This window comes from Camelina sativa, chromosome 5, assembly GCF_000633955.1.
Source record: "Camelina sativa cultivar DH55 chromosome 5, Cs, whole genome shotgun sequence".
Lineage (NCBI taxonomy): Eukaryota > Viridiplantae > Streptophyta > Magnoliopsida > Brassicales > Brassicaceae > Camelina > Camelina sativa.
In genome coordinates, this window is record NC_025689.1 from 10,053,809 (window position 1) to 10,078,287 (window position 24,479).

At 40.2% G+C, this 24,479-nt stretch overlaps 5 protein-coding genes across 5 annotated transcripts; all 5 read right to left on the reverse strand.

Annotated features, from left to right (window-relative positions):
• LOC104786397 lies at positions 8,598-12,662 on the reverse strand. The gene is made up of 4 exons (XM_010511807.2): positions 10,208-12,662; positions 9,614-10,136; positions 9,444-9,543; positions 8,598-9,356 (listed from the first exon to the last, which is right to left on the reverse strand). Exons 1-4 carry the CDS (start codon positions 10,584-10,586, stop codon positions 8,649-8,651), a joined length of 1,710 nt encoding a protein of 569 aa, XP_010510109.2. The 5' UTR covers positions 10,587-12,662; the 3' UTR covers positions 8,598-8,648.
• LOC104789085 lies at positions 10,681-12,295 on the reverse strand. The gene is made up of 2 exons (XM_019245259.1): positions 10,811-12,295; positions 10,681-10,725 (listed from the first exon to the last, which is right to left on the reverse strand). Exons 1-2 carry the CDS (start codon positions 12,293-12,295, stop codon positions 10,681-10,683), a joined length of 1,530 nt encoding a protein of 509 aa, XP_019100804.1.
• On the reverse strand, positions 15,615-17,032 carry LOC104786398 (putative F-box protein At2g19630). The gene has a single exon (XM_010511808.2). It carries the CDS (start codon positions 16,985-16,987, stop codon positions 15,776-15,778), a length of 1,212 nt encoding a protein of 403 aa, XP_010510110.1. The 5' UTR covers positions 16,988-17,032; the 3' UTR covers positions 15,615-15,775.
• On the reverse strand, positions 18,175-18,942 carry LOC104786399 (F-box protein DOR-like). The gene has a single exon (XM_010511809.2). It carries the CDS (start codon positions 18,940-18,942, stop codon positions 18,175-18,177), a length of 768 nt encoding a protein of 255 aa, XP_010510111.2.
• On the reverse strand, positions 22,524-23,738 carry LOC104789087 (putative F-box protein At2g19630). Its single transcript, XM_010514834.1, has one exon. The coding sequence runs from the start codon at positions 23,736-23,738 to the stop codon at positions 22,524-22,526; it is 1,215 nt and encodes a 404-aa protein (XP_010513136.1).

Genomic DNA, 24,479 nt, shown 5'->3' on the forward strand with positions numbered 1-24,479 from the left:
TCAGGTCGTCTAGCGAAGTGGGCAGTTGAATTGAGCGAGTATGACATTGAATACAAGAATCGCACCTGCGCAAAATCACAAGTCCTCGCAGATTTTCTCGTTGATCTCTCTCCGGAACTCGAAGCTGACTCACCTCCACCCGAGATATGGTCACTTCACGTTGATGGTGCTTCTTCGAAGATGGGCTCGGGAGCGGGCGTACGCCTAACCTCGCTGACATGAGAAATCTTAGAGCAGTCATTCCGCCTTGCTTTCACTGCCACAAACAACGATGCTGAGTATGAAGCGCTAATCGCTGGATTACGCCTCGCACACGGAATCAGAGTCAAAAAGATACAAGCATACTGCGATTCACAGCTGGTCACGCACCAATTCAGTGGGGATNTTATGCAACGAGACACGCACGCATGGATGCTTATCTGAAAGTCGTCCGCGACCTCTCACAACAGTTTGAGTTCTTTGAGCTCGTCAAGATTCCACGCAGCGACAATGCTCCCGCAGACGCACTTGCAACGCTAGCCTCTACATCAGACCCAGACCTCCGTTGAGTAATTCCGGTGGAAAGCATTGATCAACCAAGTATTGACGTCGAACTCATTGAAGCCGCACTTTCAACAGAAGCATCAGCAAACCCGAGCGCTAGCTCGGCAGTCGTCTTGGCAGTCACGAGATCAGCCTCAACGGCCACAAACGCAAGCACTTCCACCACGCCCGTTCCAACCTCAGCACCTCCAGCTATTCCCGTGCCAGCACCCGATACCTCCTCGCGAGACGACTGGCAAACTGAAATTATAGCATTCATCACGGACGGAATTATGCCGAAAGACAAGTGGGAAGCAAGACGACTTTGCGTCAAGAGCGCACACTACACGATGTTGGATGGTAGCTTGTTTCGTTGGGAGGCAAATGGCGCACTTCTTATCTGCGTTAATACAAAGGACGTCAACGACATCATGCGAGAAGTCCACGAAGGCGCTGGAGGTAACCACTCGGGGGGTGAGCATTGGCACTTCGAATTCGTCGCAATGGCCATTTCTGGCCGACCATGGTTGCCGATTGTATTGCATTCGCAAACAAGTGTAAAAAATGTCAGCGACATGCACCATTCATCCATTCTCCGACAGAACTCCTGAGGACCACATCCCCACCTTACCCTTTCATGCGATGGGCCATGGATATCGTCGGCCCCCTAACTCCGTCAAATCAAAAGAAATATCTCCTCATTATGACGGACTACTTTACAAAGTGGGTTGAAGCAGAGTCGTATGCCTCGCTCGAAGCTAATGAAGTCCAGAACTTTGTGTGGAAAAATATTATATGCAGGCATGGACTTCCATACGAAATCGTATGTGACAACGGCCCACAATTTATTTCTCTCCAGTTTGAAGGTTTCTGCCCTGGGTGGCGGATACGTCTTAGCAAGTCAACTCCACGATACCCGCAGGACAACGGACAAGCCGCAGCAACAAACAAGACAATCCTCGCCGGGATTAAGAAACGTCTCGACGCGAAGAAAGGACTCTGGGCAGACGAACTCGACGGCGTTTTGTGGTCTCACCGAACTTCCCCGCGCACTTCCACCGGACGAACCCCATTTTCACTTGCATACGGTATGGAGGCACTCGCACCTGCCGAAGTGGGAATCCCGACACTCCGACGATCTATGCTCATACACAATCCGGAGCTGAATGACAAAATGCTATGTGACAGACTCCTTTTCATCGAAGAAGAGCGCGACCAGGCACTATTGCGCATCCAGAACTACCAGCAAGCTGCCGCAAAGTTCTACAACAAAAAAGTCAAATCTCGTTACTTTGACGAGGGAGATCTCGTCCTCCGCAAAGTCTTCGAAAACACCACGGAGAAGAACGCAGGAAAGCTTGGCACGCATTGGGAAGATCCCTACTTAGTCTCGAAGATAGTCAAGCCAGGAGTCTATCAGCTACTCGAAATGGACGGCACACCAGTCCCGCGATCCTGGAATTCCACCAACCTCAAGCGCTACTACCATTAGTCAATCAACTTGNAAAAAAAAAAAAAAAAAAAAAAAAAAAAAAAAAAAAAAAAAAAACCAGCTCGTCACCGAGCATTCTTATGTAATACGAACTATGATTGGTTTGATCCCTCTCGAGGGTACGTAGGCAGCCTTTCACGAGGTCCAACTATTACTTTAATAAAAAATAAAATTTTCGCGCAAATCCTTCGTCTTTACACTGACGCCTTGGCCAGGTGTAAAGTTCTACGTTCCGCATGAATGTAATGGTGAAATAATCCATACTTTATTTCGGTAAAGAATAAAAGCCGAGTCCATACTCGCAAGCGCTCCGCATGAGTGCCGTGGCGAAATAATCCACGTCCTTACTTCGGCAAGGATTTATAAGCCGAGCCCAGACTCGCAAAGCTAGCATGGCGCAGAGTGAATAAGCCGAAGACCCCGACTTGCACACTCTCGCGATTCCTGCAGCACCCACAGGGTAAGCCGGTCACGACTGAACGCACCTAACTAGTACGACAAGTCCGTCTTGTCTACTCTCGCAGTTACGGGGAATAACATATCCAGGATAAGCCAGGAGACGTCCTGCACCGCAAAATATGCCCCGCAATGATAAAAGATAAAACGAAAGCAACTTCATCATTACGAAGAAAACAAAAATTCGGCAATAATCAACACTTGTGCAAGAGAGCAAATAACCAAGTTTATAAAGCAAAAGCAAACGAGTTTGCAAACATCTGAAGGAGAAGTACAGAAGCACTCAGCAACCAAGTACGAAATAACAAGTGAAACTCAAAAGCAATAACGATAAGTAATAATACGAGGACATATCACTCGTTTGCGACATCATCAGCACCTCCACCAGCAGCTTCCGGGAATGGCTCGAGATCATCATCATGAAGCGGCGGCACCACAACCCCGTTCGATTTTGCCGTGAACTCCTTCTCGCCAGTAGCAAGACGCGCCATCCTCTCTTCGGGAATAGCAATACCTCTACTGATCAACTTCGTAAAACATTGTTTAGTTCCGGTCACTTGGCTAAGAGTGAGCAAATGGGGTTGTTTCTTGCGTGTTGCGATCACATGCTTCCTAAAACGATCAATACGCTCCTCATGTGCCTTGATCACGATAGCAGCCTTGGCACGCTCCTCCTCTACGCGCTCATCCCTCGCTTTCCTGAGTCGCTCCGTTTCGGAGGTGAACTTGCGCTGAGATTGCTTGAGTGAAGCCGTGAGCTCCTTGACCATCGCTGCGTTTTCTTTGCTTGACCGCTCAGCCCGAACACACGCATCCTGAGCAAGCGAGGTCTCCTTCCTAGCGGCGCGCACCTTATCATCACAGTCGCCAGCGAGATGGTTGATCCAGCTCATCGCCTAAAGCACCAAACGAAATAATTTGATTATGACTGAGTAAAATCCGTATTGGGGCGAACTGAGAGGTAGAATACAAACCTGAAACTGTCGACGAACGGCTTGCTCGTACGAGTCTTGACAAGCCAAATCACGAGAGGTAAGAAGCAGAGCAGAGTCACCGTCAATCCTGCTAGCGAGGTCCGCACAAGCTCGCGAGTTCCCAACGAGCGCCTGGTCCTTCACGTCGTAGCGATATGAGAAGGAGTGATCTTCACGACCATCTTCCGTCTGCGGGTCGAATTCCCCGCGCCCATCTTCTGCATGATGAGGACGCCTAGAACTACCTCCAGCATCACTCCGGGGACTCGAACGTAATGATCTCTTCCAGGAGCGATCGCCACCAGCTGCTAAAACACTCCTACGAGACACCAAGGAAGGCTTCTTCGCGGCACGAGCAGCATCAACCTCGGCAGAACGGGATATGCGGTCAGTCTCACCCGCGGGAGCAGGAACCTCGCCATCCTCGAGCTCCACAGCAACGACCTCCAAGCCGGTCTCAGCGTTCGGCGCAACAACCTCGGTAGCAACAGCTGGCACCTCCTCAGCATCGAACAGGTCAGCGTAGCATGGCATCGGACAGTCCCCCATTTGCAATCCAGTCCACGAACCTACAGGATAAATGTACGTCTTAGTCATGAAAGCACGTGAATCTCGAAAATGAGGATAAACCGCAAAACTCACAAGTCTTGAGATGAGAAAGAACTCTCGGCCACCGTAAAACCTTACACCTAATAAAAGCAGCACCTCTGTCAACAGTTCCCAAGTCGCGCGCAGCTGAAGATGGCGGTTTTCCTGCAAAGATAAAACATAAGATCAGAAAACAGTTAGAAACACCTAAACGATAGGAGCCCAACCCAGTAACGGCTACCGGGGTTGAAGTTCCAAGCAGGAGGACAGGTCGTCCCGGGATCTTCAACCGAAGCATCGTTTATCTCCACAAAGAAAAACCGCCTATGCCAATCATGGATATGACTCCTCTGGCCACTTATGATCATGAGTCCGATCGCACAACAAGCAACGCATAGCCCCGATTTGTCACGTAGGAATCGAGTCAGCAACTCAAAGAGGTCTGTGCTCATCTTGACTTTCATATGGTTGCTAATTATCGCAAGCCCCACTGCATTACGGACGCTGGAAATCGACAACTGCGAGAGCGGAATCTCCCGACGCGCACAAAAGCTCTTCAGAAATTCCGGGACAGGGAACCACAGACCGCCATCGGTAAAATAATCTTCGTAAACGCAGAGATGACCTTCAGAGCAGTCCCACGGGCGCTCGTCTGCACTCGGTAGCACGAACTTCAGACCGTTTGGCGTTTGGAAGAGATCAAGGACGCGGGCTAGGGAATCCTCATCGCATAATGTACTCCCTGCATCACGGGAAATGCGTTCCTCATTTCCCTTACGGTCTCTGCACCGCCTCGGAATTCTATCACCAACAGCTAGACCAGCGACCAGAGACCTAGGAGAATCCTCCACAACAGTTCGTTCCACGTACGGAAGAACCTTACCACGACGCCGACCAAGAGGAAGAGGAATCAGGCTGAGTGCCTGGTCACCCATCGGGAACATTTCTTCGAGCTCCCAAACCTCATCTACCGAAAGATCCGCCAAATCCGTCACAACACCGTTTCCTTCTGATGGCTCCCACCAAGGAAATTCCCTTCCCGTCTCGTCGAGGTCCCCATCTGACGCGCCATACTGGTCATCTTCGAGCTCTTCCGGAATGTCACCAAAGAAGTCATCTCCCGAAGCCATGGCGCCCTGGCAAAACCAACCAAGCAACCGGTCAGTATGGGAGTAAAGATATCTTGAAAGCACCGCAAAATCCGGATAGAACGATCACACCGGAATGAACTACGTACTGCACGCTGCGCTCCGTCACTGTCGCTTCCCCGCATTCCGATTGCGATGAGCTCGTCAGATTCAACGGAACCCTCACGCCAAAGTGTGAGCTCACCACGATCTCAATCTCGGCTCGTCATCCCGCAAGCACATCCTAGCGCCACAAACTACTTCACCGGCAAATCTCCAGCTCGCCAGCTTCATACGTACTTTAGCATTTCTCGCAACATCGAGCTCGCCGCTCACCATCTCGTGGAGGCATCACCACATCAACGTTCCGCAGGTACACTCGCGAGCTCCCCATCATAAATTTCGGTCTCGCCATGATGTCACGCGAGCACAACTTGTCGAATACGCACATTAGCATCACCGTATCTAATCCCGCGAGCTCCACCATCAACCTGAACTCGAGCTCGTCCTCTTCCACCTCGCAAAATCGAGCTCACCAGTGGCAGACCTCTTGATCTCGAACAGCATACGAACCATCACCAAGCCAAAGTTCCCGTATCAAGACCAGAGAGCACGCTACAGCGCCACGAACCGCTCACTGTTAAGGTCTCCAGCTCGCCAGCCCCGGATGGAACCCATCTCGCAGTTAACTTCGCCGTAACCCAAGCCTCTATCACGCCCACGAAACCAGCTCGCCCACGAACCCAGCTCGCCCACGTACAAATATAGCAATCTCACCAGCAAGATTTTTGACCTCGCCAGCCAAAAGTCCAAACCTTGCCGCTCCAGTGCACGAGACACCGACCTCGCCAGCACAAACGGTTCGGGTTATCAATCCCGGCACGCCATTCCGCAAGCACGCCCCAGCATCACGAACTACACCGTCAAAATCTCCAGTTTGCCGTGATCACGTCAACTCGCGAAACACTCGAGGCCGCCAATCTCGATCCCGAATCTCTTATGTGAGCTCGCCAACTAGAGTTCGTCAGGATTTCACGCGCTAATAATCTTAAGTTTGCCCAGACATCAACACACCAAGCTCATCACATCGCGACACGGACTCGCCCTCCGCGCAAAACAACCTCACCATCCGGGCGAAGACAAGCATACCGACCCTGACCTCGCCATCGCATCCGCAAAACTCACGATCTCGAGCCCACCACGCCACTCCAAGGTACGTCGACAAGTGCGTCAACACGCCTCCGCATCAAGTCCTGCTCGCAACCGGATCTACACGCACTGTCACACCGGAGCACGCCAGGAACGAAAACGAGCAGAGGCGAGGAGCCGAGACGCCTCACGGTCTCGGCTCAGTCCGGCGGCCACGGCGTCACAACATCATGCTCGCACGAATCTTGAGGTCGCGCGAAGGCGACAAACAAAGACGCGGCGGCACGGCGGAAGAGCGGATCTGGGCGGATGCATCACGGTGGCCCGACCAGGATGCCTCACGGTCCCGGCTGTATATGGCGAGATTCGACGGCGGGATGAGCAATTTCGAACGGCGAGACCACGAAGCCTCGTGATGGTGGCAGAAAACGCGGAGTCATCAGGCCGTTCGGGCAAAGAACCGGCATGAACGCGACACCTCCGGAGCAAAGTCTCCCGCAGCGGTTAGAACCTCCCACGGCGGCAAGGGTCGGCGGCGCGTAGCAATGGAGGAATCGGCGAGAACAATGACCGGCGGTAAAAGAAATTTGGCGGTAGGCGGGAGGATACCGGGCGGCGACAAAACATCATGGCCGGCGGCAAGGATCCAGTCTCGGCGAGACCATAGTCGAACAAACACCAAAAATTTAAAGCAAAAAATGAAGTAAGGAAGAGATAAGGGAGAAAGAGAAAAGAATTTACCTTGTGGAGAGAAGAAGATTAATGAGTAAAGACTAGGTCAAAGACATATATATATATATGGGGGGACCAGCACGTTGACCAAGAAAACCCTAGTTTCTAAGTTTTTTCCATTTCCCGCGCCTCGGGAAACGTGCAGAATACAGAAAGCTCCCGTTTAAAGCCCAACTGACCTCGAAAAACGTGCCCGACGCAAAATGACGATTTTGCCTGAAGACAGAAGAAACCCTAGGTCAAGGTTCCACTATAAATACCTGACATCATTGTCAGAAAAGGGATCCGAAATTCTGGGCAATTTGAGAGAGAAAAGCAATTATTTTCATATTAACTGCATTTTGCTCTGTAATCGCCATTTTTCCTGTAAACCCTTCTGCAAATTCTACGTTAAATAAAAGGACCAGATCCGATTCATCCCACTTTACTCTTATTATTTATATTGTGGATTTCATACATCAACAAGAAGGCCGTGAGCGACGACGGTCAAAGGCTTGACCGGAGGAAGCCATCCCGATTCGAATTGGAGAATACGTTTGTTTTTGAGAATTGTTTTGTTGAGGAAAAGATTTGAGAGCGAGGGTTTTCGTTGAGAGCGAGGGTTTTTTTTCTAAGTGTTAATGTAAAGGAACGGAGGCAAAGATATAAGGGCGAGGGTTTTCTTTGTTTTAACCTAAACCGGGAAACCAAAATTAATTTTGGTGTAAAAGTTATACACCATTAACCCGGGACACCAAAATTATTTTGGTGTAAAATTTAGTCTTACTCCATTAACCCGGGAAACCAAATTTTTTTTGGTGTTTAATCTTTTTTGCACCGGGAAAACCAAATAATTTGGTTTTTTCGCTGGTCCAATTCAACTTTAATAATTTGGTAAAACTTACAAAGCATGATATTAAATTAAAACACGATAACGTATAGAAAAACATGTGTTTTTATATATGATATTAAGTGGGATTTACATATATTGTAAAGGATATAATTTGACTCTTTGGTAGAAAATTAGTTACCAAACATAATGAAACAAATTTAGACGTGAAAGAATCCTAGTTTGATCATACTATCATCAAGAGATGATAAAGAGACCAACGAGAGTTTGATCATTTATCACTTTATTCTAATCATTATGTCTTGTAAGCCATTCTGTTTTTTTCTGACGTATTCATCCAAAAACCAAAACAGAGAGAAAGAGCAAGACCTGAATAATTTATTTGGAGCCATGTACGCTGCTGTATTGTTCCCTAGATTAAAGACCAAATTTGTTTCCAAACCATCTATTAGTTATAAGTATTCATTCAATATATATTACGTATGTTGATCCCAGTCCTCCCTAATGCTTTGTGCCTAGTAGAAGAAGATGATTATCTTTAACCATAATCTGATGGAAAACTGCAGGACAGAACAAAACAAGACAAAAAAACTGCAGGATAGAACAAAACATGACACAACCAATATCACCATCTTAACGAAGAAAAACTGCAGGATAGAATAAAACAGAGAATTGAATTCCAAACAGAGAACAAATTCGAAAATACAACTGAATATTATTGTGTCCAAACAGAGAACCAAACAGAGAACTGAATTCCAAACACTAGAATTGAACTAAACTTAACTAGAACCATAATCGACATCATAATCAGTATCAGAATCAGAATCATCACACAAATCTTCTAATTCGTCTTCTGATACGTATTCATCATTAGGAGGAGACACCGGCAACGTATCATAGTCTGAAGCATCTTCAACGACATGTGTTTCAACTCGCATCATTGAACTTGGTGCCACCACATGATTATGTGTATCATCTTGTAATGCAATTAGAGCAATTTCAGATGTTTCACATCTCTCTCGAGGCATAACTTTCGTACAAGCCCACCAGTCAGTTGCGGAGTTATGATGCACACGTGGATAAGGAATAAAACACACCTGATCACAGTTACCAGCTAATACAAATGGATCATATTTATGGTATTGTCTGCGTGGTGAAACATCAATAATGCCTGCTGGATGTTTGCGCATTCCCTCACCTTCCGTTGTATCAAACCACCTGCATTTGAAAATCATAGCCTTCAATCCAACAGCACCATGGTATTCGATCATCATGATCTCCACTATTAGCCCGTAATAATCCATGTCGGTCGTTCCGCGAACACAAACGCCGTAATGTTGAGTTTTCTTATTTTGTCCATGGTTATGTGTGTGGAAACAATATCCTCTTGAGAAATATATAGGCCATGATGAATAACTACGTCTTGGACCTTGTACGAAATCTAACATCCACAAGGGAAATTGATATGACTCGGTTGCATTGTTAATCTGCAAATTGAATATCATAGTTAGTATTTTCAGTGAACCTGCAAATTTTTTTATAGAATAACAACCTGAGTTTTTTATAGAACTCACGTAGTCTTTAACCCATTGCGCAAAGTGTTGGTCTTTCGCTATCTGCAGTTCGTTACTAGTCATTTGTGGGTTACGCTCTGCCATATACTCTTCAAACACTCTGTTTTTGTAAGAAAAAAAGTTTTAGTTCTGAAATTAAATATGTTATCCATAGAAACTGAAATCAATACCTTTCATATGGCTCAAATTTGTCACAATTAAGCAACATAAATGTTTGGAGCACGGTGTAGTCATCATCTGTTAACCATTTATTTGTTGCTTTCCCACCAGCTCGACCTTCATGATAAAAAAAGCTCGGCACATCTGGATCATCATATGTAAATCGAATATCTCCAGGACCTATTGGTTCATCTTTAACTTCTGGATTTCCAAAGAAATTTGCTGATGCATTTGAAATCTCTTCGTTCAGACATTGTGCTACTATTGAACCTGCAATGTGTGCCTTGTTCTTGACTTTCTTTTTCAGATGATACATGTATCTCTCAAATGGATACATCCACCTATATTGAACTGGACCACCTAAAGCAGCTTCATCTGGAAGGTGTATGGGAAGGTGTTCCATAACATCAAAGAACGATGGAGGAAATATTTTCTCTAAGTTACAAAGCTTCACCGCGATATTAGCTTTCAAAAGATTAACATCTTCATTTCGTAAAATCTTTGCTGATATATCTCGAAAGAAGAGTGCAATATCTACACATATATATTAACAAACATTAGTCTTTTATCAAGTTAAAGTACATAAATAACATCGAATATATTACCTGAAATTGCCGTGTGAACATTTTTGGGAAGAAGTTCCAAAAACGCAAATGGGAGAAGTCGTTGCATGATAACGTGACAATCATGACTTTTCAGACCCGATAACTTCCAACGATTTATGTCAACACAACGACCAAACTTCGATGCATACCCATCTGGAAATCTTATATCATTTTTTAACCATAGAAGGAATTCTCGTTTACCTTCATTTGATAGCCTAAAGTTTGGCACAGGCATCGTTCCGTCTTGTTGTATATGAAGGCTCGATCTTCTACACAATGCTAAGAGATCCAACCTTGATTTTATGTTGTCTTTGGTCTTTCCTGGAACATTTAATACTGTGTTGATGAGATTATCAAAGAAATTTTTCTCAACATGCATGAAATCAAGGTTGTGTCGAAGAAGAAGATTTCCCAGTACGGCAACTCCCAAAATATACTCTTTTTGACCCAATTATGATGAACCCCATATCCATTTACAGTTCGAGCAGGCTTCTCATGTCCATTTCCTCCACAATCAACTGTTTTTGATAACCCAACAATGTTATTTATTCTTTCGTATAGAATTTCTTCTCCATTCAACCATGGTGGAGGATCTTCTGTAACTGCTTTGCCTCGTCTAAATGCTTGCACATTTCGTCTATAAGGATGATCTTGAGGCAAAAACTTTCTGTGGCAATCGAACCAACTATGCTTCCTTCCATTTTGTAACCAAAACGATTGTGTCTCGTCTAAACAGTATGGACATGCTAAACGCCCATGCGTCATCCAACCAGAGACCATGCCATATGCTGGAAAATCATTGATTTTCCACATCAATGCAACTCTCATCGTAAATTTTTGTTTCTTTGATATATCGTACGTTTCCACACCGTCACTCCACAAACTCTTTAATTCTTCAATCAATGGCTGAAGATAGATGTGTAGACTTTTCTTTGGATGTTTTGGCCCAGGAACTAGTATCGACAAGAAGAAATATTCCCTTTTCATACACATGCCAGGGGGTAAATTATAAGGAGTTATAATCACAGGCCAAACTGAATGTGCCTCACCATTCATACCAATTGGGTTAAATCCATCTGTTGACAAGCCAAGATATACATTGCGACTTTCAGCTGCGAAATGAGGATATACCTCATTAAAATGCTTCCATGCTGCTCCATCTGATGGGTGATGCATTTCTCCTTCAGGAGACAAATGCTCAGCATGCCAGCGCATTTGAGATGCAGTTGTCTCTAATTGGTATAGCCGCATTAACCGCTCTGTTATTGGCATATAAAACATCCTCTGTTTTGGTCGACTTTTTCCTTTTCCATTGTTTGGATGGTATCTATCTTTACCACAAAACCGACAGCATAGAAGTGATCGATCCTCCTTCCAGAAGAGCATGCAGTTATCCTCACAAACATCAATTTTTTTAACAGGCAGCCCAAGTGCTCTTGTCAACTTTTTTGCCTCGTAATATGATGCAGGAGCTGTATTTGGTTTGGGCAAAACATCTTTGATAGTCTGTGATATCTCATCAACACATGCCTCTACCATATTGTAATCGCTTTTTGCCTTCATCATACGTGAAGCAAGATATAGTTGAGAAATTCCTTCAGCACACCCATCGTAAAGAGGTTGATTGGCTGCTTCAAAAGCTTGGAAAACGCTATCATGGTATGGTTCTTCGTTGGTTGTTTCCATCAGATTCTCTTGTACATGGGCTGATGACACGTCTTGCCCCTCATTAATATTTGCATATGGATAATTCTCATCATTACCAGTCGTGAAATTTGTGTGTTGTTCATCCCACATTGCTTCTTCACCGGAAAAATGATTTGCTCTCGAGGATTCACCAGCATCATAGTAACATTCTCCATGGCTTGACCAAACATAGTAGTTTCCCTTAAATCCAACTCGAAAAAGATGGCTAGATACAGTTTTTGCATCTCTCTGCTTTCGATTTTTACACCGTGCACAAGGACACAATATAGTGCCTGACTCTTTGTAAGATGCTTGACTACAAGCAAACGCAAGAAAAACATCAATTCCCTCTAAAAACTCTTCTGATACACGATTTCTTGTTGGATCAATATGTCGATCCATCCATTCTCTACTTTGAAAATAACGAGACATTTGATAGAGTGAGGAAGAAAGAGAAAATGAGACATAAAAAGAAAAAAGAAATAAGAGAAGAGAAGATGAACTGAAACAATTGTCTGAAACCAAAAAAAAAACAATTTTGTCTCTGAAGAAATCGACTTTTTATTTTAAAGGGACACTAATGTATCCATGAAAGAGCAACGATTTCTTCAGTGGCTAACTCATAGACATGAATATAGTCACACTCTTCTGCCCGTGGAAAAAAATCGAATATATTCTCTGCTCCACTACGGAAATCAGACTTCGACTACGACGGAGGCTCTGTTTTTCAATTATTTGATTTGACTACTCCCCTAGCCACGAAAATTGTGTGGATATACTGTGGCTAAGTTCAGGCCCGTCTTTAAAAAATTTTGGCCCGTAGACAATACAAATTTGTAGGCCTTTCTAACACTAAATTTTTTGTTTTTGTGTTTTTTATGGCCTTTTCGTTTAAAAGTTTTAACAAAAAAAACATTTTGGACCTTAGGCTTTTGTCCCACTTGCCACCCTTAGAAACGGGCCTGCTTATATTGTCACCAATTTATCACATTTTTACTTTGTGACTTTGTTCTCACGAATTTAACGTGAATTTGCGTGGCTATATTAGTGACAGTCACTGCCGTGACTATGTCGTGACTCTTTTAGCCACGATTATACCACGTCATAGTCACGTTTTTAATCTTTTTTCATTTTCGTGACTTTATGTGACTGTTTCGTCACTATTTTGAAAAATGCCACGGAGTGACCGTGACGGTGAAGTGGCTATACGATACATTTTTACTAGTGTTGTATAAAAATTACAAATCCTATGTTATTCTATTGGGGATTTTAAAAAGTCTCCTGAAATCCACTGTTATTGAACTGATGATTTAAAAATCTACTTTAAAATCCATTGTTATTCAAAACAGTTTGTGGATTTCGATTTTAATAAGTTTTAGGAATTCTGGAGGATTTGAGAGGATTTGTATAGTTAAAAATACAGAAATCCAAATCTCATAGTTTTAGGTGAGATTTGAAAGAATTTTACCATAAATCATATCAACTTTCCTAAAATCTATCAAAATTCCAAATTTCCTAAATCCCATATGTTGTACCCACGATCTGTCATCTCGGGCGATAGGCAAGAGGACCTGGGCCGGGCCTGTCTGATGGGCCAAGAGCGGATTACTGATCGGCCCATCAGGCCCAGAGAAAGGAAGAGAGCGCGGAGATACTTCGTGCTGGTCAGCTCGCAGCTCGAGCCCGGTCAAAGATTCCTGCATTCAAGAGGATTAATTGGTCCGCGCAAATCGTGTCCTATTAATTGTGCATTAATTGGGTCATAAATTAGTGGGTATAAGTATGTAAGGGGGGTGTCACTTGTAAGGGATCGAATATTTTTTCCAACAACAGCAATACAAATTCAAACTCTCAAACTCTCTCTCAATTCAGCTCGGAACTTTTTTACGGCGATAAGCTCCTCCACATTTAAATCACTTCGGAAGGAGAAGCTCATTCTCAGTTCTCACACCATAGAATCCTCCACCATTGTTTCAATACACCCCCTTTAGTGTCTGGCCAGCAGGGGTGAGAATTTTGGTTAACCTTCGGGTTTGGTTTGGGTTCGGTTTATTCGGTTTTTCATAAAACTCAACCAAAGTTAGTTTCGTTTGGTTTGTGTTCGGTTTGGTTTGGTTCGGATCAGTTTTAATTCGGTTCAAGAAAAATCAATTAATGTAAGAAACAAATTCATTGTCCTTTTTTTTTGTCAACAATTGGGCCACAACTGGCCGGCCCATTAGCCAAATTCCTACATTCGTAGGAAGCAGACTCGATCCCTCGTGTGATGGTGCCTTCTACAAATGGACTTACCTCCTGCCACTACACTAAGGTCACTTCACCAAATTCATTGTCTTTTGATATCCTAAAATAATCAGCAACTTATAAATTGAATAATTCAAATAAACCACGAAAAAAAAAACCTAAAAAAACCAACCATATTATAATCAAATGCCTATTAAGTAGAAGTTCACAACCTCCTTTTGGCAATATGCAATCGTGTGTAGTACTTGTGAGCTTAGAGCATGGGCATTGGTGTAGGATACATTTTGGTCCCTCAAATATAATAAGATTATTTTCAGAGTTTCTTAAGTTTGATATGAGCATTGGTGTCTCTCACAGTTGATCCCCTGAATAAAATAATAATATTTTGGTCTCCTGAATAAAATAATAATATTTTAAATTTAAATTGTAGTGAGTCGGAGAGAAAACACAAATGAACTGGACGAACCGATTTTTGGGTTCGCCCTACCCAAACAACACCAACCACGCAGACGCTGCCACGTGTAAAGAAGGACGCAGCAAATTACGTCCCGTTTGGAGGAACGTTTCTTCGAGAATTGGTTTATTTCGATCTAAATTTAAAATTTTAATACCGAAGGACAAACCAAACTAACGCTAATGCACTTGCTCTTACATATTTCCAAATCTAATAATATTGATTAACATAAACACATTGGGTTATCGATAACCGTTCAGGTTGAGGAAAAACCTAACCAAATGGTTTGAGTGTATATTTGGGTTTTGGTTTGGGTCGGTTTGAGTTTGGTTGGTTTGGTTTGGTTTGGTTCGGTTAAAATGCCCACCCGGCTTGTGATACCTTTGATGTCAAAGAACAAAAGAAAGGATCAATAAAAACATTTAATTCACAGTCTATATGCCCAAACTTTACTTTCTGTATAAATTCATACGAAGATGTGATGTAAAGCACTCTGTTTTTATTTTTCCTCTGTCGCTCTGTATTTGTGACCGTAATTTTAGTTTTCTACTGATGATATGAGTGTCTGTCTTGCCAAACATTTTCTTCTTAACCAAGCACTTCGCCTTCTCGGTATATTTTTCACCCATAATCTTTTTAGGCTTAGGAGTGTACTGAACATATTCTGTAGACTCTAGTGTTCAAACATATATATCCAGAAAAGAATCTCAAAAAAATAACAGAATATAGTCATCCAATAAGCCAAAAGGAGATAAACTACAAGTTATGGACTGAATTAAGATCCCATGATCCTCATGATGACAACTGAAGAGCCTTAGTTCTAGCTAACGTTACAAAATCTCTCTTTAAGTTACAAAATCCTAAAAAGACACTTCCATAAGTTTCACATCTTCTATGTGGTCTACAAAGGTGGAAAAAAACTGTTATGTTAAAACGCTTCCATTTCCCACTTCAGTTCTTCACGTGCCAGCACATTAGTCATGCTTCTTCACGCTTTTCTTTCTCATATTACATGCCTTAGAGAACCTATCAGATGCATATCCCTTTTATCACAGGAAACAAAACATACTAATGTCCAATAAGCAAACAAAATGATAACTAGTACACATGGTCATTAATCCTTGTCAGATAAGAACTTAAAGAGCCAAACAAGTTAATGTTACACAATCTCAAGTTACAGATTCCTAAAATGCTCGAATAAGCTCCACATTCTCTACATGATTTGCAAAGGCGTCAACACTATAACGTTTAAACGCTTCCATTCCTCGGACTCCAACTCTAACGACAGTGTTCTTCTCGACATTGTAGTAGAAAACATAGAAAGGATCAGACAGTGTCATCGGCAAAAACACAAATTCAGTTGTACCAACCACTCCAGATAAGTGTAAGATGGTCTTCTCAACTGCATTCTGCCAAACAGGAGAAAATACATAAACATGATGCGACCATTCCTTTTTCTCCAAGTCTTGAAGAACCCATAACTCGAATCTTGTATTTCCTCCATGACAAAAGTCAGACACAAGCAAACCTAGCTTGCCATTGTAATTAATCAGATCTGTTGGAGCTTCCATCGGTCCACTGAGGTTCAGAAAGCTGAACTTCTCAGAAATAAAATCAAAACAAACTATTACAGAGTCTCTAGAAAACATGTTGACACGAGCTGTATAGTAGTAAACACCATTGATGCATATCTTTCGAGTTCCGGGTAAATGCGGTCTGCAACATTCGACCATTCTCCATGATGGTTTTCCAATTCCTACCGTCAGAACTTGATACTCAAATTTCTCAAAATCTGATCCTTCATCAGACAAGGTAACGGACAATACCTTTAACTGTTTGTTAACTGAATCACACCCCATACAAATAATCATCCCAAACCTCCTGCTCCTCGTGTTCACTGCTGGTAAAGGTAACACTTGTCCGGTGCTGGGGTTAAATAGCAACGACACAAACAAATGCTTTTTCATTCCCATGACACCTCTAAGAAGGACGAAGCCGTTACTTGGACCAACGATTCCATTGCGACAAGGGAAATGGCTAAGACGATTGGAGGCTACAGCAATGGACGAGTTATCAACAGGATTTTGAGGCAGATGTGAGGTGAAGAAGACGAACCCATTCATGTTGCGCAAGACGAACAAGAGCTTCGGGCTGGAAGAAGATCTGCTCAAGTGCAACTCCGTGAAATCTGGGCGGCGGAGTACGGCGTTCCAGAGCTTCGACACGCAACGACATCTAGCTATGGATTTCGCCGGCAGCCACGAGAATATCTCGATAACGAGGTCAATTGAGATCGGCAATGAATTTCCTCTTCCATTTACTAAGGTTATCGATCGCGTGTTGCGTCGAGAAATGGTTAGACGATCGTCTGAGACGTTTAGCCGCCGCGATTTCATTGGTGTGGTGGAGACACTGCTGATCGTCCTAGACTCGTTTTTGTTTTTTGGGACAGAGTATTAAAAAAAAAAACAAAGTTAACAAAAACAACAACGTGTATGTAATATTGGTTAAGAGAAAAGCCCATGTAGCCCAAACTTTAGGGCCCGTTTATCCAACTTGCACATTTATAAAAGGATCAAGATTTTGGTTCAAGGAGGTAATTTGATCAACAAAAACATTAATTCACATTTCTAGATGCTAATCTTTGTGCATGATTCATGTGTAAATATGTGATGTAAACACTTTTTTTTTTCCTCGTTATTTTGTGAGCTGATGTGTATGATTACTTGGCCTTTCCAGTATACTGTTTGTATGCACACAGAGTTTTATACAATTTGTAAAAAAGCCACTTAAATTTAGAGGCTACAGTCAGAAATCAAGTTAGACGATCACCCAATTCATGTTTAAAAACCTAAAGTTTAGGCTTTAATTAGGACAACTCAAATTGCTCCCGAGTGTACTGAACAAATTCTATAAGTATAGAAAACATATCCATAGAAACTGAGAGAAAATTACAAAATAGTTATCCAAATAAGCAAGCCAAAAGGAGATACACTACACAAAACCAGTAGAAAGATACACTACACAAAACCAGCCAAAACCATTCTATTTGTTAAGACTCTGTTCTCTGGTATCATAAAACGCAGGTTCTACTTGATTCAATCGAAATGGTACAAAACTAGCTCTGCAACAAGGGTTTCACAACCATCCTTTTGCCAAGGTCAAGCAGAAACCTTTAACTTAAAAAGCAATATTCTTGTTCTTAACTCTTCTACCTTGATCTAGCATCAGAATATCAAATTTAAGAAATCTCTGTTTTAGATTAGTATTTATTAAAGATTCTGCAAATAACAAGACTATCTATCAATATCATCCATCCCCTTGCTGAATGTGCCACACGAGATAGCTTTTTTAATCGCATATCAAGGAGATAAAGATGCTAGAATATAAGAAACACAGAAAAGAAAAGTAACTACTCTGCTCTTATTCATGTTAGCAAAACATATATCTTACATGAATAAAACAAAAAAAGGGACATGCGAGAGATGGTCTTAACCTATGGACGACTAACATATAAGTATCTTATTACATAAATAAAAAAAAAGGACATGGGAGAGATGGTCATAAGAGCACATGATCTCCATTACAGTTGCATAAGCTTTACGTCCTCCACATGGTTCAGAAAGGTGTGGACTCTAAGATGGTTAAACACATCCATTCCTTGGAATTCAACTCTTATGACTGTGTTCCTCTCGGGATTGTAGTAGAAAACGTCCGATGAATAGTGCCGCGACAACACAATATCATTTGTACTGGTCCTTCCAACAATGTATAACTCAGCCTCTGCAACAACATTCTTCCACATAGATGGCAATGCATATACAAACTTCGACCATTCATGTTTCTCAGCATCCACTAGAACCCACAACTCAAGACTTCTAGTATGGCAAGTAACTATTCCAGCTATGTGAAGCCCATCTGACTGAAGTTGACCTAATCTACCCTCATAGTTTACCAGAACTGAAGCACCATACAGCGCCATGCCCCTAGCTTTCTTAACAAATCTAAACGTTTCAGACCTAACATCAAAGCAAACTATTGTATAATGCCCTGAACCGAAATCGACCATAGCTTGATAATACAAACAACCATCAATGCATATCCCATCGTCTACAGGATGATGGGGTAAACAACAATCAACCATTCTCCAGAGAAGTGTCTGAGCCCCTAATGTCAGAACCTGATACTCCTCACAATTCTTCCCGCTGGTTCCATAACATGGCCAAGTCATAGACAATAGTTTGAATAGTTTAGCAATGGGATCATAAACCACAAAGGTTCTCACTTTAACTCTCCTCGTCTTCACTTTGGGTAAAGGTAAGGCTTGACTAGTGCTGGGGTTGCATATCATTGGTATAATTTCCTTCCTTTTATTAAAGACCCGCGGATGTGTAAGACAGACCAAACCGCCGACATGACCACAGATTTGAGAGTTGAAAAAACGTTGAAAGGGAGTCTTCATCTGATAACTCGCGGACACAAGAGACGAGTACTCATTTTGATTTTGGAATTGCGGTGCCGTGAAGAAGAACAGCTCGTTTTTTTTTTCGCAGGCGAATAAGAGTTGCGGGCGAGTTGAAGATCTGGTCAAGTACAACTCTGTGAAATCTGGACGGAGGAGTATGGAGTACCAGAGCTTCGATACGCAGCGACATCTCGCTATACATTTCGTCGGCAATTTCAAGAGGATTTCGAAAATGAGATCAACTGGGATCGGCTCTGATTGTTCTCTTCTTCCGTTCATTGAGGTTGGAGGTACTGCGCCGGGAAATGGTTAGAGCATCTTCAGAGTCGTGTTGCCGTCGTGTTTTCATGGCGGAGACACTTCCTTCAACCCTAGTTTCCGTCGTAGACGACGAACCACACTGATTCCTTCAACCCTAGTTTCCGTCGTAGACGACGAACCACACTTATTGCCTTTTTTTTTTTTTTGGTTTCCCCAGATGATTGAGACAACAATTGGATATAACAAAATTAAAATCAAGAACCGTACCGGTATCCGTAACCGTACCAGTTTATGTTTTGGTTTTCTTCATATTCTAACAATACAGATCGGTACTTAATCTTAGGATAATGAATGAAAATATTTTCAATTACCCGGTTTGAGTAATTTTTAATTTTGAAATATAATCCACAAAAATGGTTTTGAATTTTCATTTTTTTATACATGATACGGATTTTTCATATAAACATTTGATTCATTTAAGCTTCTTTAGTAAATGAATCATCACAAAATAGAACTTCATTCTATGACGACCTCGATAATCTCTCGAGAAGTTTTCAATTCTTGATAAAAAAAAAACAGTATTTTAAAAGAATTATGATAATTGATACAATCAATATGGAACCAAAATAGCTTCACAACCTCCTTTCGGCAAGGTTATGATAATTTCTTGAATCTAAAAACTCTTCCACCTTTCATCTAGCATCAGAATTTCAAATTTTAGAATCCTCTCTTTTGGATTAGTACTATATATCATCCCCTTGCTGAAGCTGCCACAAGAGATGGATTTTAAATGTATACATCAAGGGACATGCGCGCGAGAGATGGAGATCTATGGATGACTAAACATATAACTCATCAATACAAAGGTCACAAAGTGGCTTTATTCATGAAGAAACGAGTATACAAGGCTAAAACTTACTTTAGAACAACCATTCTTCAATGTATATATATCAGTGTTAAAGAAAGCGGTCTAGGCGGCCGCCTAGACGCCATCTAGACGCTCATCAGACGCCTAGATGACCGTCTAAACCACTTAAAATTACATAAATTTTATTTAAATATATATATATTTTCTTAACTACATATATTTAAATTATTAAGTTATATATATGTATATATATACGTAATTATAAATATTTATATGTTGTTAATATAAATTAAATAAATGTATTTTTTTACTTTTGTTTATAATTTATAATTTTTTTTTAATCTTTGTAACATATATCCCTTATATATTAAAAGAGAAGCATTCTCACACAAAATGCTGATGTATCGCACTCACATAGCTCCAGATACTATTTCTTTATTTGTCTTTAATTTTTAATAATATTTACATCAGTTTTCCAAAAATATAATTAACATCCAAAATTAAATTCTTATATTCTCTTTTTAACTTAATTATATCATTTAATTACATTTTCATCCCTTATATATTAAAAGAGAAACATTCTCACACAAAATGCTGATGTGTCGCACTCACAGAGCTCCAGACACTATTTCCTTTATTTGTCCTTAGTTTTTATAATATTTACATCAGTTTTCCAAAAATATAATTAACATCCAAAATTAAATTCTTATATTCTCTTTTTAACTTAATTATATCATTTAATTACATTTTCATAAAACCTATAAAATAAATTTTAAGATTTTTAAGAACTCTTTGTTCATATGATATGATAATATAATATTGATATTATAATAATTCTCATGGGTTAAATTTTAAGTATTATACAAAAATATATATATATATACTACACAATCAAATTTTGGATTCTAATTACCGATAAATATTATACATTTTGTAAATAACAATTACAGTAAAAACATCCCTTATATATTAAAAGAGAAGCATTCTCACACAAAATGCTGATGTGTTGCACTCACAGAGCTTCAGACACTATTTTCTTTGTTTGTCCTTAATTTTTAATATTTACATCAGTTTTCCAAAAATATAATTAACATCCAAAACTAAATTCTTATATTCTCTTTTTAACTTTATTATATCATCCCTTATATATTAAAAGATAAGCATTCTCACACAAAATGCTGATGTGTTGCACTCAGAGAGTTTCAGATACTATTTCCTTTGTTTGTCCTTAATTTTTAATATTTACATCAGTTTTCCAAAAATATAATTAACATCCAAAACTAAATTCTTATATTCTCTTTTTAACTTTATTATATCATTTAATTACATTTTCATAAAATCTATAAAATAAATTTTAAGAATTTTAAGAACTCTTTGTTCATATGATATGATAATATAATATTAATATTATAATAATACTCATGGGTTAAATTTTAATTATTATACAAATATATATATGAGACTCAAATATAATTAACATCCAAAACTAAATTCTTATATTCTCTTTTTAACTTTATTATATCATTTAATTACATTTTCATAAAATCTATAAAATAAATTTTAAGAATTTTAAGAACTCTTTGTTCATATGATATGATAATATAATATTGATATTATAATAATTCTCATTGGTTAAATTTTAATTATTATACAATATATATATATATATATATATATATATATATATATATATATATATATATATATATATATATACTACACAATCAAATTTTAGATTCTAATTACTGATAAATATTATACATTTTGTAAATAAAAATTACAGTAAAAACATCCCTTATATATTAAAAGAGAAACATTCTCACACAAAATGATGATGTGTTGCACTCACAGAGCTCGAGACACTATTTATCTTATTTGTCCTTAATTTTTAATAATATTTACATTAGTTTTCCAAAAGTATAATTAACATCCAAAATTAAATTTTTAAGTTCCCTTTTTAACTTAATTATATCATTTAATTACATTTTCATAAAATCTTTAAAATAAATTTTAAGAATTTTAAGAACTCTTTGTTCATATGATATGATAATATAATATTAATATTATAATAATACTCATGGGTTAAATTTTAATTATTATACAAATATATATATGAGACTCAAATATAATTAACATCTAAAACTAAATTTTTATATTCTCTTTTTAACTTTATTATATCATTTAATTACATTTTCATAAAATCTATAAAATAAATTTTAAGGTGTTATAGGCGCTAGGCGCTAGATCACCGCCGCGAAGAGGAATAAATATAGTATCCAAAAAAGATGAATACTAGGAGCTCATGATCCGTTACAATTGCAAAAGCTTCACACATCCATTACACGTTTAGATAGGTTTGAACTCTATGATAGTAAGAGAAATACACATCCATTCCTTGGATTTCAACTTTTATGATTGTGTGCCTCTCGAGATTGTAGTAGAAAATCCAGAAAATGTCAAATGGATTGCGTTCGGACAACACAATATCATTTGTACTAGTCAATCCAACAAAACATAACTCAGCCTTTGGAACTATATTCTTCCACAACGGGGGCAAGTCATATACGTTATTCGACCATTCATTTTTCTCAGCGTCTACCAGAACCCACAACTCAAGACTTCTAGTTTGGCTATTAACTCTTTTATTACCCCTATCTGACTGAAGTGCACCTAATCTACCCTCATAGTTAACCAGAGTTGATTCACTAGACATCGCTATATCTTTCTTCACAAATCTAAACGTTTCAGACCTAACATCAAAGCAAACTATCGTAGAAACCCCTGAACGGTGATCATCGACCAAAGCTTGATAATACAAACAGCCATCAATGCATATCCCACGATATATAGGACGATGGGGTATACAACAATCAATCTTTCTCCATGAAAGTGTTTGAGTCCCTAATGTCAGAATTTGACACTCCTTACAGTTCCCTTCGTTTCCATGACATGGCAAGATCATGGACAATAATACCTTAAATAGTTTACCAATGGGATCATAAACAAAAAAGCTTTTCACCTGAACCCTTGTCGTCTTCAATGCGGGTAAAGGTAAGGCTTGTCGTCCAGTGCTAGGTTTGCATATCATTGGTACTATTTCATTCCCTCCCTCTAAGTTCCGCTTATATATAAGACAGACCAAACCGCCGACAGGAACACAAATTCGAGGGGAACAACAATCAAAGGGGGGCTTCGTGTGATAAGGCCGGGATACAAGAGAAGAGTTCTGATCTGGATTTTGGACCTGCGGTGCCGTGAAGAAGAACAACTCGCGGTTATTTGGGCTGGAGAACAAGACTTGCGGGGGAGTTGTAGATCTAGTCAAGAACAACTCCGTGAAATCTGGACGGACAAGTATGGAAGACCAGAGCTTCGATACACAGCGACATCTCGCTATAGATTTCGTCGGCAATTTCAAGAGTATTTCGAAGATGAGATCAACTGGGATCGCATCTGAGTTTTCTCCACCATTGACTGACTTTGAAGCTCGTGAGTTGAGTGCAACGATGGTTTGAGGATCATCCTCCGAGACGTGTTGCTGCTGTGATTTCATTGCGAGGAGACTGCGTTAAACCCTAACCCTAAACTAGATTTCGCTGAGTTACCAACTGTGTTACGAGAATAAGTAAAAAAGTAATGTTCCTAAAGTTTATCTCCACTGGAAATAAAATAAAATCGCTCAGGATATTAATTAAAAATATTTCTAAAAATTGTATTATGAGTTTAATGTAATTCAGCAAAATTATTCTAATTTTGTAAAATAGGTTGATGCTTTCTCCACTTGTGATTTACCTCTTCTACTGTTGTTCTACAAAGGCTAGTCAAACATCCTTTTGTGGCGAGGTTTATAGAAACATGATGACCAATTCTTGGATCTAAACCTTTATTTAGCATCCGGACATCACATTTTGACGAGACTTCTCTGTTTTGGAATCTTATATAATATGAGAAAGTTTTTCTTAACATCACATCACACTTGGCTAACTATTTTTCTGACACCTGTACTTTTTTCCTTTGGACCTAATTAACTACAGGCCCATAAAACCAAAAAAAAAAACATCAACATTTTTTTCCTCTATTTTTTAATAAGAAACATATGCAGCCTTCAAGAATCTAGAGTCACCTTATATCAGTGTGTGGTTGGTTTCATCTTAGAACTAAACCAATATTAAATTAAATTTATAGGTTTGAATTTTTGGGTTTAATTTCTGTGTTTGAATCTTATATAATTTTCATAGGCACAAGCAGAATCAAATTTAAATAAGATGGTGGGATGGTATTATTTAAGTAAATT

What these genes read in the sequence shown, in the direction of transcription:
- LOC104786397 (XM_010511807.2), bottom strand. Translation starts at nt 10,586, where the DNA reads ATGCATGTTGAGAAAAATTTCTTTGATAATCTCATCAACACAGTATTA. An exon ending in TGTTCACACGGCAATTTCAG is followed by an intron (nt 10,137 to 10,207) that starts GTAATATATTCG and finishes ATATATGTGTAG; the next exon opens with ATATTGCACTCTTCTTTCGA. An exon ending in AAATTTGAGCCATATGAAAG is followed by an intron (nt 9,544 to 9,613) that starts GTATTGATTTCA and finishes TTACAAAAACAG; the next exon opens with AGTGTTTGAAGAGTATATGG.
- LOC104786398 (XM_010511808.2), bottom strand. Translation starts at nt 16,987, where the DNA reads ATGAAATCGCGGCGGCTAAACGTCTCAGACGATCGTCTAACCATTTCT.
- LOC104789087 (XM_010514834.1), bottom strand. Translation starts at nt 23,738, where the DNA reads ATGAAATCACAGCAGCAACACGTCTCGGAGGATGATCCTCAAACCATC.
- LOC104789085 (XM_019245259.1), bottom strand. Translation starts at nt 12,295, where the DNA reads ATGGATCGACATATTGATCCAACAAGAAATCGTGTATCAGAAGAGTTT. An exon ending in CATTTAGACGAGGCAAAGCA is followed by an intron (nt 10,726 to 10,810) that starts GTTACAGAAGAT and finishes TATCAAAAACAG; the next exon opens with TTGATTGTGGAGGAAATGGA.
- LOC104786399 (XM_010511809.2), bottom strand. Translation starts at nt 18,942, where the DNA reads ATGATATGCAACCCCAGCACTAGTCAAGCCTTACCTTTACCCAAAGTG.